The 15237-nt window shown below is 47.3% G+C and overlaps 1 protein-coding gene across 1 annotated transcript; it reads left to right on the top strand.

The window, feature by feature from the left end:
• The first annotated feature begins 991 nt into the window (after positions 1 to 991).
• On the top strand, positions 992 to 11553 carry FBXO33 (F-box protein 33). Its single transcript, XM_032956053.2, has 4 exons — positions 992 to 2256; positions 3582 to 3984; positions 4876 to 5221; positions 7599 to 11553. Exons 1-4 carry the CDS (start codon positions 1505 to 1507, stop codon positions 7922 to 7924), a joined length of 1827 nt encoding a protein of 608 aa, XP_032811944.1. The 5' UTR covers positions 992 to 1504; the 3' UTR covers positions 7925 to 11553.
• Positions 11554 to 15237: the final 3684 nt, after the last annotated feature.

The raw sequence follows: 15237 nt of genomic DNA, 5'->3' as shown, positions 1-15237 counted from the left end.
CCACGGTTCCATGTATGTATGGCTGGAAGGTTTTGTGCATTTTTCTGGGAATTCGAGAATGTTTTTTTTATTTTCATAAGCGACGATTTTCAATCCACTGCTGGATGGAAGCCTCCCCCCATGCCCTGTCGGTCACGGGGTTTGTGTACCCACTTCCCCGCACAATGGTCGGTGCGGGTTGGTGAGCAAGCCCTGGACCGGTTCAGATGTCACACTTAGCCACTGATGTTGACCACGGCCAGGAATCATACTCACGGGTCGAGTCCACGCCATAGCGAGCCGAGCTATGCCCCACCAATCCTAGATATTTCGGTCGACGATCCTCGAGTTGGCAGCATCTCTTGGCTCAAATGTGGCAATGGGGCAACGCTCATCCCCATTGTGGCTGATGGGAATTCCGCATTCTCATGGCGTGGTCCAGTACGGACCAGACACATTAATCGGCTAAATTTTAAGTACCGTATTCAATGCAGGGGCCTGACTGGGCGCACACACCAACACTAATGGTTCAACACTGCGCTTATTGATGGTGGAGCGTAAGTGATTAGCCCACTGCGCTGATAAAAGGTCCATCAAGAGTTCGAGTCCCGCTCCTGGACAACAAAAGCGGCGAGCGATATCCCAACCGGTACTGTGCACCGCTTCAACCAACCCGCAGTGACCATGGTGGTGAAGTATGGTCAAACAATCATCATGACCAATATTGGTTCGGGAGGCCTTCATCCAGCAGTGGATTGACGGGTTGTCAATACATGTGACTCCTGCATTAACATGCCACTGTTGTGGTTGCGATGATCACCGTTGCTGCGGAGGTGATTGTTGTTGAGGTGGTTATTGTCGTTTCATCGCAATTCGTGCTGCGCCACACGCGGGGCCCGCATTCGCGTTCCGGGGCGCCGCGTCCTCGCGTGACCCTGACGGGCGATACCACCTCGCCCCACACGGTAGGGGGGGATGGGGGGGGTACAGCCCGTTGCTATACAATGACAATCCCGCTACGAACGATTTAGCGGTGAAGTCAATCGCACCTCCAGCAGGGGGCCCTGGGCCCGATCGGTTGTTTAATTCAGACTTTTAGTGAAATTTCTACTTTTTGTTGTTGTTAAAGGAGACATTGTTAGATTATTTAACAAGCAAAACAAATAGCAGTGTGGCCTTGAAAGGAAAATATCTATCTATCTTGGGCAACGGCCCTTTATAATAACACATCCATTGACCGAATAATGACCATTGTCCAAAATGTCGCCTATAATACAGTGTTCCTTTTAAACGCCAAACGAATTCTGAAACACGGACCGTCTTGAATGTACGCCTATTTGCGCTTTCGTGCCACTGCCAGCGGCAACCCCAGCAGGAGATTGACCGAGTAATTCGCCAATCTCTCCAGTTTCCCCATCACCACACCCCCCGCGCGTCGCGGCGCGATGGTTTGTCCCAGTCGGTCGGGGTCAAAGGGCGCTCCGTGGTGGCCGTGCCGCTTGTTTACGGGGGCGCGGGGCCGCCCATGGCGATGGCGCTGGCTCCGTGCGGCCATCGGGTGGACGCCTCCGCGCTCCCCTGCGAGATTATCGTCCACGTCCTCTCCTTCCTGCCGCCGCGGGACCGCCTCGCCGCCTCCTCCGTGTGCTCCCGCTGGCGGGCCTGCCTCTTCCAGCCGTCGCTGTGGCCCGCGCTGAGGCTGCGGGTCGGGGCAGTTGCTGCTGGTGGCGGCGGTGTGAGTGGAGGTGGTGGTGCTACAAGTGTTGTTAGTGCTGGTGGTGGTGTTAGTGGAGGTGCTATCGGCGGCGGTGGTGGTGGTGATGATGCGCTTAGCGGCGCCACCTTCTTGTCGGGGCGCTGCGGGTCGTTCGTCCGCGCATTCTCGCTGTCCTTTGAGCACTTGGCCCGCGGTGGCTTAGAGAGCTCATCCTGGGACTGGGATGGTGGAGGTGGCGGCGTCGGCGGCGATGGTGACGGTGGAAGTATCGGAGGCAATGCTGGGGCCAACACCATCAGCAACAACACAAACAACAACAACAGCAGCAGCAGCACCGCCGTCGGTGGTGGTGCTGGTGGGTGCTGTTCCGTGACCGCGCTTCTGCAATCGCACGTGGATGGGGCTGCCGAGGTGCTGCGCTCTTTGAGAAGCAACCGTAACCTCGAGCGTTTGGCCCTGCTCGGCGACAGCGTGATCGACGTGGCCGGCTCCCTGCAGCCCATAGCCGGCGGCACGGGACCCTCGGCCGCCATCGACCCGGACGGGGAACGCACCGAGGAGTGAGTGATGTGGTTTGAGTGTGGGGGCCCTTCTGCGACCGTGACCCCCCCCCCCCCAAACACCGTCTCTACCACTATCACCAGCAGCAACACTACAACCCTACAATCGATAACCCTTTTTGCTCCTATCACAACTGCCTTCGCTACCACTGCAGTCGCCACCACTTGCACGAACGCCACTTTCACAACCACCCCTGCCAATCGCTACTAACAGCAAATGCACAACCCAAACTTTAATAAACCACCATCACTGCAACCACAATTATTCGTATTCTAACAATACCACTACCACCGCTAATCACAACCACCAGCACCACAGCTACACGACATTATTACCACAATCGCCACAAGTACAATAAACTCCACCGCTACCTCCCGTATCATTACCGTCGCCACCATCTGTTAAAATGATTTGTTTACTTTGAAAATCGCCACTGGGTGTCATTACTCATTTTTAGGTGGGTTCCTCTTGCTTATTCTCGTGCTGTATTTTCTGTGGGGAAACTCATCATGCGTGTTGTGGTCAATCGGCATTGCCCACACATCGCTGGATATACGCCCCGGAATAACTTTCTCTTGCTCATTTTGAGCTGGCTGTCAATCCATCGGAAATCATCTATCTACTCCTGGATGAAGGTCTCAAGCCTTTGCCACTCTGTACTGCGATGTTATCCATCTAGCTCCTGCCCACAAGCTAGTTTAATATTCACAGTGGACGGGCTCTCGGCCGTATTTACCATTTAATTGCCACGCCGATATTAGTCTTGACCACTAGCCATCTCTTCTAGTGATGTCCTGCCCAATCCCATTTCTGCATCGATTACTAGTGCTAAAATTGAGGTGTAATAGTGAATATAAAACGATTTCCCATGATTTCACCATGCCAAATTATTCTAATCAAATATAACCTTGGCACTGGCCCTGAGCTGCGCATTTACCAAGTGCAAAGTTTTTGTTGAGTGGACATGGAGTAATTTTGTTTTGAAGATGATGTATTTCCCCGTCCATGGCCAAATCTCCCGGAATTCGCTCGATTTTGGAAACGAAGCTGCGTTGATCTTAAGTAGTGCTTTGTGGGTATCCAACATGAACCACCTGGGTGTCATGGGGCAACAGGACTGCGTGGTTGGCAAAAAACAAATGTTGATACCCAGTGGAGCACAATACTGTACATTGTTACACTTTACTCTTCTGCTCCTCGCCTTCAACCCACAATGACCAGCGTCGTGCAGCATGGTAAAATATCTGTTATAACTTGCATGGCCCTCATCCAACAGTGGTCTTGACAAAGGGCCACATTTGAGCATGTTTTTATTCACCCACAGACTGCAGTCCCTGGTGCGTGAGATCCTGCGAAACTGCAAGCGCTTGCGCTCGTTGTCGCTGGCCTTCATGCTGGAGGTGGCCACGCCGGAGTTGCTGCCCTCGCTGCCAGAAACGAGCCTCGCGTCCCTGCGTCACCTCGCACTGCTCCGTCTCCACGGCGGCCGCCTCACGCCGGGCCCCGACGCGGACACGTCTGCCGTCCCGCTCCTCCGACCGCTGGAAGCCGGCCGCATGCGCAACCTGCGCTGCCTGGCGCTCGACCTGGCCGACTTCACGGCGGAGCTCGCGCAGGCCCTGGCGCGAAGGGCGGAGAGCCCCGGCGCCGTTCCTCTGGTCAGGATCTCGCTCCTCTTGCATCATCAGCATCCACGAGCTGGGAAGTCGCTCGAGAGCATGCCCCAGGTGGGTTTGTGGAAAATAATAAAGTGATTTGCTGAATAGAGTTTTGTGGTTGTGCTGTACAGCAATCCCATGTATTTGCTGTTCATGCTGTGTAATTTTTGGCCCGGTGTTTTGATGTTTCATTAGTTTAATGCACACAGTTTTTTTACAGAAAGTTTAAGAATTCGTTTGTACAAGTGACAAATGACATTTCTCCACGTAGAGCTTAACTTGGTACAACCCAGAACAATCCACAAACATCGGGTAACTATGCAAAGCCATTTGTCTTTCATAGTCTTAAAATAAAATCCAAGCAGCGAAAGTCTTGCAAGAATGTAAACTGTAGCTTCCAAGAGGAAACGTTGAATTATTGCCATACCCTGATGAGTCTCAAGTGGCACTGATTTCTTTTGGTGACTCTAAATCAGTTGTAGAAATTCAATATTTGTATTCTGATGATGGGCAGCATAAACTGTTCTAAGGGTGGCTTAAAACGTATGTTCTTTTAGCCAGGCAATTGTGGCGCAGTTCTGTAATTCAGGACTGCAGGCAGCAAAGGTTGGTGGATCACACGCATTATGTGAAACTCCCTCCCATGGACATTGAGGTGCCAAACCCTGGCTTGCCAGCAATAGAGCAAAATGTGGACATCTTTCCCATTTGCATGGGATGGACTGCTGCCCCCTCACAAGCGTAGGTTTATATGCCCTGATTGTGATGGCTTTTTTCTATGTGCAGTCATTGGTTACCCAGCTGAGACCATCAACCCGTGCTCTACTCGAGAACCCAAATATTCCACACGTATCCGTCTATATTCGAACCCAGGATATCGGCTGTGACAGCTCAGCGCCGTGACCCCCGAACCACCCTGTCCTCTCGATGCCAAATTGTCTTTTTAACGTCTCCCTCTAGGACAGCGACTGGTCTCTGCTGACAGCCGGAAACACGGCTCTGCGCGTCTACCTCCTGGCGGTGGGCGTAGGCAGCGACCTGCTGCTGCGAGTGCTTCGCCCCGCGCTGCCCCTCGAGCGCCTGCACCTGGACGGTTGCCCCGGCCTCTCGGCTGCCGTGCTCGACCTCGTGTCCCGCCAGTACGGCCGCACGTTGGCGCAGGCCGTCCTGGTGCGAGAGGCGTGCGAGCCGGCGTCCGCCTCTTCCATCACGCAGCTCTTTCCGGACCTGAGCGAGGGCCAGCACGAGGACCCGCTTGTGCTCCTCGCCTGGAAGTGCAACCGCCTGTCAAGGCTCACTATTCACGGTGAGTGGGCAACGCGGTCTCGTTGATGAGCGTCCTCGCAGTTCAATGGGGGCGGCAGGGTGGTGGCGCAGTCTTTAACGCTCGAGCCTCGCAGCAAGAAAGGCCTGGGTTCGGTTCCCGACTCGGGCGCCTTTCTTTGTGACGTATGTTCTCCCCCCTATTCCTCCGTATTTAATAAAAAAAAAATTCCCATTGCTAAAAATAACAATGTAACTGGTATTGGCCAAATATCCAAATTCTGAAAAGCTACATGCAAACTACTCAATTTTCATTACAGTTAGCAACATGTCCTCCACAAAAACTTAGCAGGATCCTCCTGAAAAAGTCTTGAGACTCAATGAGGCTTTCCTAGATAAACAAGCATAGTCGTAATAATGATAATAATTTGACTTATGGAGCGTTTAACTGCGACTACATTTTAAGATTCCGTACATCTCAAGAAGAAGTTGAGGTATTTATTTTAGAGAGGAATAGGGAGTGATATAGGTCTCTACGTGAGTCTATGTATTAGTATACATGTCTCTGAGTAGTGGGTGTCAATGTAGATCTCTGCAAGTCTATAAATACAATTACCATAAATGCGACTGCATCTAAAGACAATATACATCTCAGGAAGCAGTAATCATCTAATTTTATAGAGGGTTAGTCAGCCATAGGCAGAGGGAAAAAGGCAAGTGTGAGTGATTTGCAACTAAGCAAAGGTTTACTGGAGGCTTTGAGAGAGCCTTTGGTTGCTGAAGCATAGAGTGTGTGGAGGTGAGATGGGAGATTAGAGATCTGCTTGGAAGATGTTGAAAACAGTTATTGTGGTCTTGAAATGGATTTGGTAGTGCTTATGTAGTGCTTGGTACTGGTTTGGGGGCAAGTGGAGGGATATGAATATTGGGATAATATGTTCCCAATTAAGGATGATGGTGAGAAATCTGAAAGTGACATTTCGGATAATGTGGAGTTTGGGGATAAGGGATGTGGGTGAGGCCATATTGGAGGGCCTTGCAATCTTTGAGTGGGGATGCGATGCCGGTGAGAGTGAGGGTTTCGGCAGCGGCCGGGGCGAGGAGATGTCGGATTTCGGAGATGCTGCGCTGATGGAGACATGAGGTCCTGGAGAGTTAGGGGATGTGAAAATAAACTCGTATTGTACTGAATTGTGGAAACCATGGAGGAAGCGGTGTATGGGGAGATTATAGGGAATACATTTATCATATGCAATAGTTTATTTTTTTATTGACAAACTTTAAAGCACTGCATTGACAGTGCTGCACAAGCATACAATCCAATCTGTAAATTAGGCAAAAACTCATCATAACAGAAACGTAGTGTAGGCCGAAACACCATAAGTGTAAAAAAAAATACAAATGTGTACAAAAGCACTCAACCTTTGTGCATTATACAAAAAACATCAGCATTTGCTGCAGAATTTAATTGTAGTGCTCTTGTCTTCGGTCACCATCAAAATAAATGTGACCGACTGACAGGCAGCATAGAGACCGAGATAGACAATTTAGACTGGTTTCATCTTTATTAGCACTCATCAGCACGGTATTGTAACCATTGCTCACTGCTGCATCGTCTGCCTCCTGAGAAACACATATATGGAGTCCCCACTTCCACATTATGGTTTTCCAGCTTGGGCTATTTTTGTGTTCTTCTAGGTTTTTAAATCATTTCTGGATTAGATTTTTGTTGGCATAAGCCAAGCTAATGGGCTTCACAGTGTGAAAGTGAGGATTCTAAATCTTGGGTTTACAGAGGCAGAGACTTAGCTGGAGTGACCACTGGTGACTGTACTGTAATGATGAGTCCTAATAAGACTGAAACTGCTCCACAGTTGTCTCTGTCTCACTGCTGTCTGTCAGTTGGTCTCATTCACTCAAATGTATTTGTATTTGACCGAAGGCAAGAAGGACCACAATGCAGTTCTTCAGGAACTGCTGGTGGTTTTTTGCATGATGCACAAAGGCTAAGTGCTTTTTGCACATGTTTTTGTGTGTAGTTTGAAATGATCACGCATTAGCTTATTTAATTTTTACTTCCTGTCTTCAAGCTAATTATAAACTGATTATAGGATAATTAGAAATGCACAAGAGGATCAATTAATTTTGATTTAAAGCTTTCGTGACTGCAGTAATTCATATTCTTAGCCCTTTCGGTAAAGTCACGTGACTTTACCAAAAGAGCTAAGAATAAGGATCAATTAATGTTTTGCTGCAGAGCAATATTCCTCCAAGTTTCAACATCATAAACAATGCAAATATCGGTGGACTATTTCCCTCCCCAACGCATATCTTATTGCCCGCCTACTCACGTGGTGGATTCCCTGCATTTTCTGTGGCCGTAACTGACGCCCTTGGCACACCTTGCGTTGCAATTGCAGGCTACGTGATGTGGGCCGACAACTTGGTGGCAATTGCGCGACTGCGCGGCGCTTGCCTGCGCGTGCTCGAAGTGACGGAGGAGAGCCTGGACTTTGACCCCGAGGCGTTCCTGCACGTGCAGATGGTGATCGGGGACCCCCCGGTGCTCACCACCACCACCCCCGCCACCGCGGGCTGCAGTCTCGACGTGATGGGGGCGCTGGTGGACGAGGTCTCCATGGCTCTTGGCAGGCCCTGGTCCCCCACGCCGCCGGAGCAGCGTCTCGACGTCTTCAACCAACCCACCTGGACCTTCTGCAGGGAGGTGGAGAGCTTTGGAAAGTAGGGAGGGGGCCTAGCCTCTGCAGAGCCACCGGGTCGGTAAGTGCAGGTGGCTCGTTTAGCGCCCTGTCCACCCTGCGTTAGAGCTCACAGACCACGATGACCATTGTGTTTATGTGAGAACATTTCAGTTGCCTGCAGTTCAAGCAGACGCAGTGTTTACCATTTTTTTTGTTCAGCTGTGGCTTTCCTGTGATGGATATATGAAGGGTTACGAAGTACGTATTACATATTTTGAAATGTAGAAGAATAACTTGTAATCCAATGGCAAATTATGCCGTTTTTGTAACTGTAAGGTGGAACGTGTAATCGTGGTTCAGACATGCTGTTTACCTCCGTGGCCTAAAATATACACCATTTTAGCCATGTCAAGCATGATCACTTAAATTCAGATAACGTGTAGAGTTTTAAACGGTCTGTGAGCTTTACCGTCGGTGGACAAAGTGTTAAACATATAAAGTTTTTCGATTTGTGCTAAGTATGCAGAGCTTTAGCCTGGACTAGCCCAGTCCAGCAGGTTACATAAGGAGTTAGAAATGTTCATAATTGCAGCTGATTTGCTCAGAATTTACTTTATCGGTCAGTTTCAAAGTTGTTGAATCATATTGCCTTTTACACAATACGTTTAGTGAAGGTGCGAGATCAATAGTTTTTTTTCCTATCAGATTTAAATGTTTAGCTTTTGCTAAAGTATATTAGCATGCCGTGCTTAATGGTTATATACACACATTTTTGCCCTTGGCATTAGCTTTTTTTGGGTTTTGCTCAAGCGCTAATTGATTACTCAACAGTCGTGGCAGTTCTGGGGTAAAAAAAATTGACTGATAAAATAAAACTGTGCGGAGGTGAGTGTAACTTTGTAGATGCATAAATTGGGCAACTGCAGAGTGCGGAATGAATGTTCGTTGTGTTAATAGTTGCAGTCCAATTAAATCCTGCTGCACGCGTTGTGTTTAGAAGCACATTTTGAGAGCAGCGGAAGGCGAACATCGGCAGTTATGCAAAGTAGGGCTAGAGCATCGGTGGCAACCCCTTAATTGGGCTTGTGTTGGGCTTCTAGTTGATGGAGGTGAAGATTTATCATTTAGTGCAAATGCTGCTTTTATGACTAGCGTAGGGCAATGTACGCCAAACAAGTAATTAATGCATATTAATGTAGTGTTAGAGTTATATACATCCCATTGGTTTTCACTTCTAAAAGGGTTTGGTTATTAGGCTAGAGGAGAATGTTGTGTTATTTTGGAAGCATTTAAAGTAAAGTTTTTTTTTCCTCTCAATATTTCGTTTAGTTCTGCTGCTAGGGACCTCATGGGCATCCTCTTAAGAGTTGAAGACCAGATGGGAATGTAAATGCGTTAAGACCTTGCATCAGGTCCAGTGGGGCAGTTTGCAAAAAAAAAACAACCTCCCACACACACTGGCAAAGAGAAAAGGTCATTAACAACTGTACAGTACTGTTAAACCAGCCTTATTTGAAGCGAGTTCTACCTTACGGATGAAAGGCACAGCTGTGCTGTGGCTATCTGCCGATGCTGCTAAACGACATCTTGTCAACGCGCAGTAACTTACAGGACAGCAAGCGACACGCTGGCACGCACGCGCTGGCAAGGATGTGCAGGTCATAGTTTGGGGAGCACCGCGGAGCCTCAAAACAGACTGCCACCTTGGTCTTGGCTTGCCTTGGGCTGCTGCGCGATGGGCGCTTGTTGGATTTTCACAAATAGCGCCGTGGTGCAGTTTATCTGTTTGCCCTCGGTTGTGTAAGCCTGGGCAGGACGTTTCATGTTTGGGAAGGAGAAGGTAATAATGCACTTAAATTTTATCCAAATGAATGATTTTTTTGTATGATAGAAAATTCATCAGTTTGTCAACGTCATGTGTTTCCAGTGTGCGTAGACAGTTTCAATCCATTAAATGGGAGCTCGAGTGAAATTTCTCACAACACTGATGAATTGTCGTCATTCAGGATAATTTTTTTTAACAATATTAGAACAGAGAAAAATATATTATAATACACTTCTGTTTGAATGTAATTCTCCTTCCTCATGACTCGACTGAAGTTGGCGGTCTTTCTGTAGCACTTTGCAGGCATGAGCAAGTCGGCACGTACCTCCCGCTTGCTTTGTGCACCATCCAAGACCTGTGAGCATCCTGCTAAACTAGTGACTGGCGCTGCCACACGCAAACATTCCAGACTTGTTGCTTTTAACACGAGGAAGCTGTCGTTACGGGTGTGCACGGCTGTGTCTCTGTGAGACCACCACTGAATACGTTTTTACCGAGTTTCGAGCGTAACGCGAACAGTGTTTTACTTCAAACACCCGGGTAAGGTTTGCTCTTTGTTTTATGTACTTGGTATTCCAACGATGTCATGCGAAGCCAGTGCCAGACACCAGACTTATATTTATTTATGATCATTTACTTGTATTTATTTTTCCTTTAAAAGTGCGCAGGGGTCCGTGGGCTGCTTTTTTTTTAAAAAGAAGAAGAAAAAAAACTCCTAAGCATGTTACAGCAGTGTTGTCAATCACGCTATTTGTGCGCGATGGTGGCAGCGGCCACGGCTCTGTGTTCTGCCCCGGGAGCGCTCGTGTGCCGAGCCCGGCTGGGAGGTGGGAGGCAAAGGCCCAATGTTTTACAAATACCACACCTACTGTACACCATTCCTGCATTTGTTACTGCACACCTTTGCAATATAATGCACCTTAATGTGGGTAGAGAGTGACCTGTGACCTTGTTTGCTCAGTGATTGTTGCTGGAAAGCTCTTTATTTTCTCAAGCTTGATTTAAAATTGAAATGTGGGAAAGAAAAAAAAATACCGCCCCATGTGTTCGTGTTTATCCATCGCCGAGACGCTATCTTCACGTGCAAGCGGTTTCTCTTCCATTGCAGAAAATGATTGTATGATGTGTGACCTTAACAAGTAGCGCATAAGTAATGTGGGTTTGACTACGGTTGCGATGGGGAAACCCCGACAAAAGTGTGTGATTTTAATGCGGATATAACGTGCGCGATGATACGACCGGCATTTTGCGCCGTAGCGTTTTGTTTCTACGTAAACAATCTTCACGGAAAATAACCAATGCTGGTGCCGCATCCGTCGAGGTGTGCACGCCGAGCTGTTAGGCAGATAATCATAGGACTCGAATGGCTCCAAATACATTGATGGAGCAGGGCAGACGCGATGTCACTGGTGGATAAATGCAGGTAATACTGGCCTATGCTTTACGGCCCATGAATGTAAAAAAAAATGATTGCAGCACTCATGAATATATGCGTAGTCCCGACATCGGACAATTTTGTATATAGTGAAGTTCAAGGGGGTAAATTGCAATGCAACGAGAATAGGTCAAGCGATGGTTTAGTCAAACTTTTAAGCCCAATGTGACCGGGTTTTTTTCTGAAGTCTGCGGGCAGTAGGTTAGTCTGGATCACCGTGAATCACTGCTCCACTCAACCTTTCACCCAAGAGACAAAGAGGTCCGGTCGACTTGTGTAGTGTTGGTCTGTGTTGTTTTCTCTGTTTTGTTCCCAGCGTTTGTGTACAAATTGTTGCTTCATGTTGGTGAAGCTGTTAGGATTCATGCTTTGCTCTTGTTTTGTCATTAATAAAGCATCTCATAAGCAGCGTAGATATTCTTTGTGTCTTTGGGAGATTTGAGTACTGTGTTTGGACACCTGGTTTTCTGCTCCCTTGGCGTCCTAACATTCCTTGAAGAGCACCACCAGACACATTTAATCTTTTGCACTTAAACACAGGTTTTGGAACAAGATTCCTTGGGGTATGTCTTGCTCTCTTCTCTCACCGCATGCTCACACCCGCCAATTTGTACTGTATGTGCCTTTCTCCTACTTTATATGCCCTGATTAAAAAAAAAGTGTATAACATGACAGAAAGCAAAAGGTTTATAAATCAGCTGGCGCAGTAGTCGTGATGGGGAATCTAACATACAAAACTCAAACGTAACTGTGGAGCTATATAACTCTTTCATAAACGACCTGGCCACATGATAACGAAGTGGCTCGTAGAAATTGGTAGCAGCCAAATTAAACGTGGGATGTTGCAAAATGTGGAGGGAAAACCCGGATGACCGGGGAGAGCACGCAGACTCCAAATATACAGGGGTCGGGGATCGAACCTGCATACCAGGCGAGGTCGTTCACATCTCACCACCGAGGCACTTATGATTTGTTAACCAAAATATATTAAACTTGTAACCACTGATTGCACCTGCCCTTACAATAGAGTTGGCTTCGTGGCTCTGGTTGATGCCATACATGGCAAGGCACCCGGCCAAAACCGCTGAAAGACAGTTTTCGATCTGAATGTCAGCTTCCTGTAATTAAACCCGGTTATTACATCACATGCGAGTCGTCTCTTTCACCATAATGCAAAAAAAGTGAAATTAAGTTCTCACGACATAATACTATTTTACAGCTCTACGATGAAGTCACGGTGGCGCAGTGGTTTGCACGCTGCTTTGTGACCTCCGGTGTCCCGAGTTGGAATCCTGGCGTTGACTCGGCTGAGTGATATATCCGAAGCATTCTCCACTGGCTATCGTAGTAGCGCCTTCTCAAACAATCTACACGCCGTGACAGTCATGGGGGAGGGCTTCGCTTAGTGGATTGGCGAAGAGTTTTGTACGTAGAACATGTACAGCTCTTGAGGACCACACGCATGGTGTTGCCGTGTGCTGAATAACTCTACTCGCAGGCCTGTAGCTCAATTTTCTGTGATGTTATTTTCCAGAGGTTTTTGAATAGCACCAATAAGCACATCCGCAATGTAACTGGGAAACCTTCAAATTATCTACGTCCCGTACGGACAACTGCACTCGGTTGCCCGTCTTGTCCGTGTACAATAGTCCATGGGCCCAGACCAAAAAAAAATCACTTATTGGTACCACCTGAGGTGGCAAAGTCTAGTAATGATTTTGTAATCCTCCATGTGTGTGGGACATTCTGATATGATAACCTTTGCGGAGTGGCAGCTTAGTTGTAGTTACCATTAATTTTATACCCATACCCTATGGCAGGCGTCCGGAGCGATGAAATGGGCATTATTACTGAAAAACTACCTAGACCAAAAACAGTTAGGTCTCAAACTGGTCTTTATTGGTTTAAATACACAATGAAAACACAGGATAATAAGGAATACCATAGTGCGATAAGGACCTACTTGAATATTATTAACATTGACATTCGCATATAATTAGTCAATGATACACGTAATCCCATATATATCGTTAGTGATGGGTATATGTGAAGGTTATATTATTGTTATCAAGCTCTGTGTTTACTTAGATGGTGTTAACAAGGGTAAGCAAGTCCAGAATCACCACACTGTGCATCAATGTATACTACTACTACCACAGTAATACCATCAGAATCACCACACTGTGTCACTCATCAAACTGCTCGTCTATCTCGTCATCTGACTCACCGAGTTCATAGTCAGGTTCTGGATCATCCAGCAATTTTTGTTTACTGCAGGTCTGTAACCTGCACGTGTCTGTGCATGTCAGTCCATTTGACAGGCACGTGCAGCTTGGCATCTTGCATGAACGTACACACTTGCATGCAAGCAGTTCCAAGACCACATCGGACAAAGGGATTGGTGGAGCCCAGTTGAACTGAGAAGCCTCCTTCCTTGAATTCCGTGTAGACATCTGGGTGTGATGGGTAGCTGAGACATCTGGGCGTAGTAGTAGGGGAGGTAGCGTGCATAATTCATCCTATCATAAGCGAAACACCATGGGATCATTGCTCGAATGCTTGCCAAGTTTAGCATCCAATCTCCCTCTCTGGGCGCTCGGATGAGCCCCAAAAAAAAATTCAACTATGTGCAAATAGGACGTCCAGAAGGTCGAGAGGCTGCCGTTTCCATCTGAGGAACAGGCGGTAGACTTTAAACAGTTCCATGACGCGTGTACATGAGCTGTTCTCGAGGACCTCCTTCAAAGTGGCTTGTGAGACTTCTTTCCCAAGGTTGTCAATGGTCCTCAGTGTCTCATCCAGGTGAACCATGTTGTTCATGTGAGGTTATTTCTTAAAACGAGGAGACAAATTGCGATGAAAGATGCTAAAAAAAACGATCATTTAAGGCTTTGGCGAAGTTTGTATAAAATCGTAATCGTTTTTACGATTTTAATCATGAATTATTACCAATAACAAAGTTATTGGTAATAATTCATGATTGACAAAGTTATTGGTAACAAAGTTATTGGTAATAATTGTGTGCATGCTATGAAAGTTTACAATTTATAGAAGCAATATTTAAAAACATATCAAAATTGGCAAACTGAACAAAAATAATTATTTTTGCTTGTAGTACCTGACCTTAACTAATAAATCTTAACAGGTACATTAACAGTTAGCACTTTAGATATCTTTACTTAACAGAAATAATACAAAACCTTGCTTCACCTGCCAGTAAATGATCATGAGCACACAAGCTGCTAGAAACAGAAGGAAAACAGATAGCACCAATCTATCCCAGACTTCACGAAGTCACTGAAATTGAAGAACAAGCGCGAATAAATGCAGGAATATATTAAATACATGCCTTGGGAACAAACATTCATTTTGTTAATTATTTATTATCTTAATGAACAGCAGAGGTGTTGGAATATTTTATTTGTAGCGTCCGGGCAAATAGGCGTGATTGTGATAGGTGCAAAAACAGGTTTCCTGCGAGAAAAATGAAACAGCTGCTCATTTGGAAAGGTTATCACGTATTATTTTACTTCTGTTGGTGTAACAAATAACACATTCCTGCGGAGGGAGCTGGTAGAAACGTTGGGTTGCTCGGTCAATGGCCAGGGTCAACGGCGACGTGGTGTATTCCGCAAATATGCCCGACTGTGAGGGCAGGCACAAGCTGGCGTGAGTAGGTTAAACGTTGAGTTTTATAAGGGCACCACGGGGTGACCAGCCCCTCCCCACCTAGCCCCACCCCTCCTACCCCCCACCCAGCCCCACCCTCCCCACCCAGCCCCTCCCCACCCTCCCCTCCCCACTCTCCCCAGCCCCTCCCCACCCTCCCCACCCAGCCCCTCCCCACCCTCCCCTCTCCACCCAGCCCCACCCCTCCCATTTTATCCGGGTGTCCAGATACACGTGGACAGACATCCACAGACATACACAATTAATCCCTTGCCTCCTGTGAATTAATCCCGGTTGGGCTTCCAGTCCACTACGTTTCCTACCAGTAATGCCCACTAGGAGCGCATTTGTTATATATCCGGGTGTCCGGATACACGTGGACAGACATCCACAGGAGTACACAATTAATCCCCTGCCTCCTGTGATAA

This window comes from Petromyzon marinus, chromosome 17, assembly GCF_048934315.1.
Source record: "Petromyzon marinus isolate PM22_M1 ecotype Great Lakes invasive population chromosome 17, UKy_Petmar_22M1.pri1.0, whole genome shotgun sequence".
Classification (NCBI taxonomy): Eukaryota; Metazoa; Chordata; class Hyperoartia; order Petromyzontiformes; family Petromyzontidae; genus Petromyzon; species Petromyzon marinus.
Note: the sequence above shows the minus strand (reverse complement) of the source record. Positions and strands in the feature narration are given on the sequence as shown.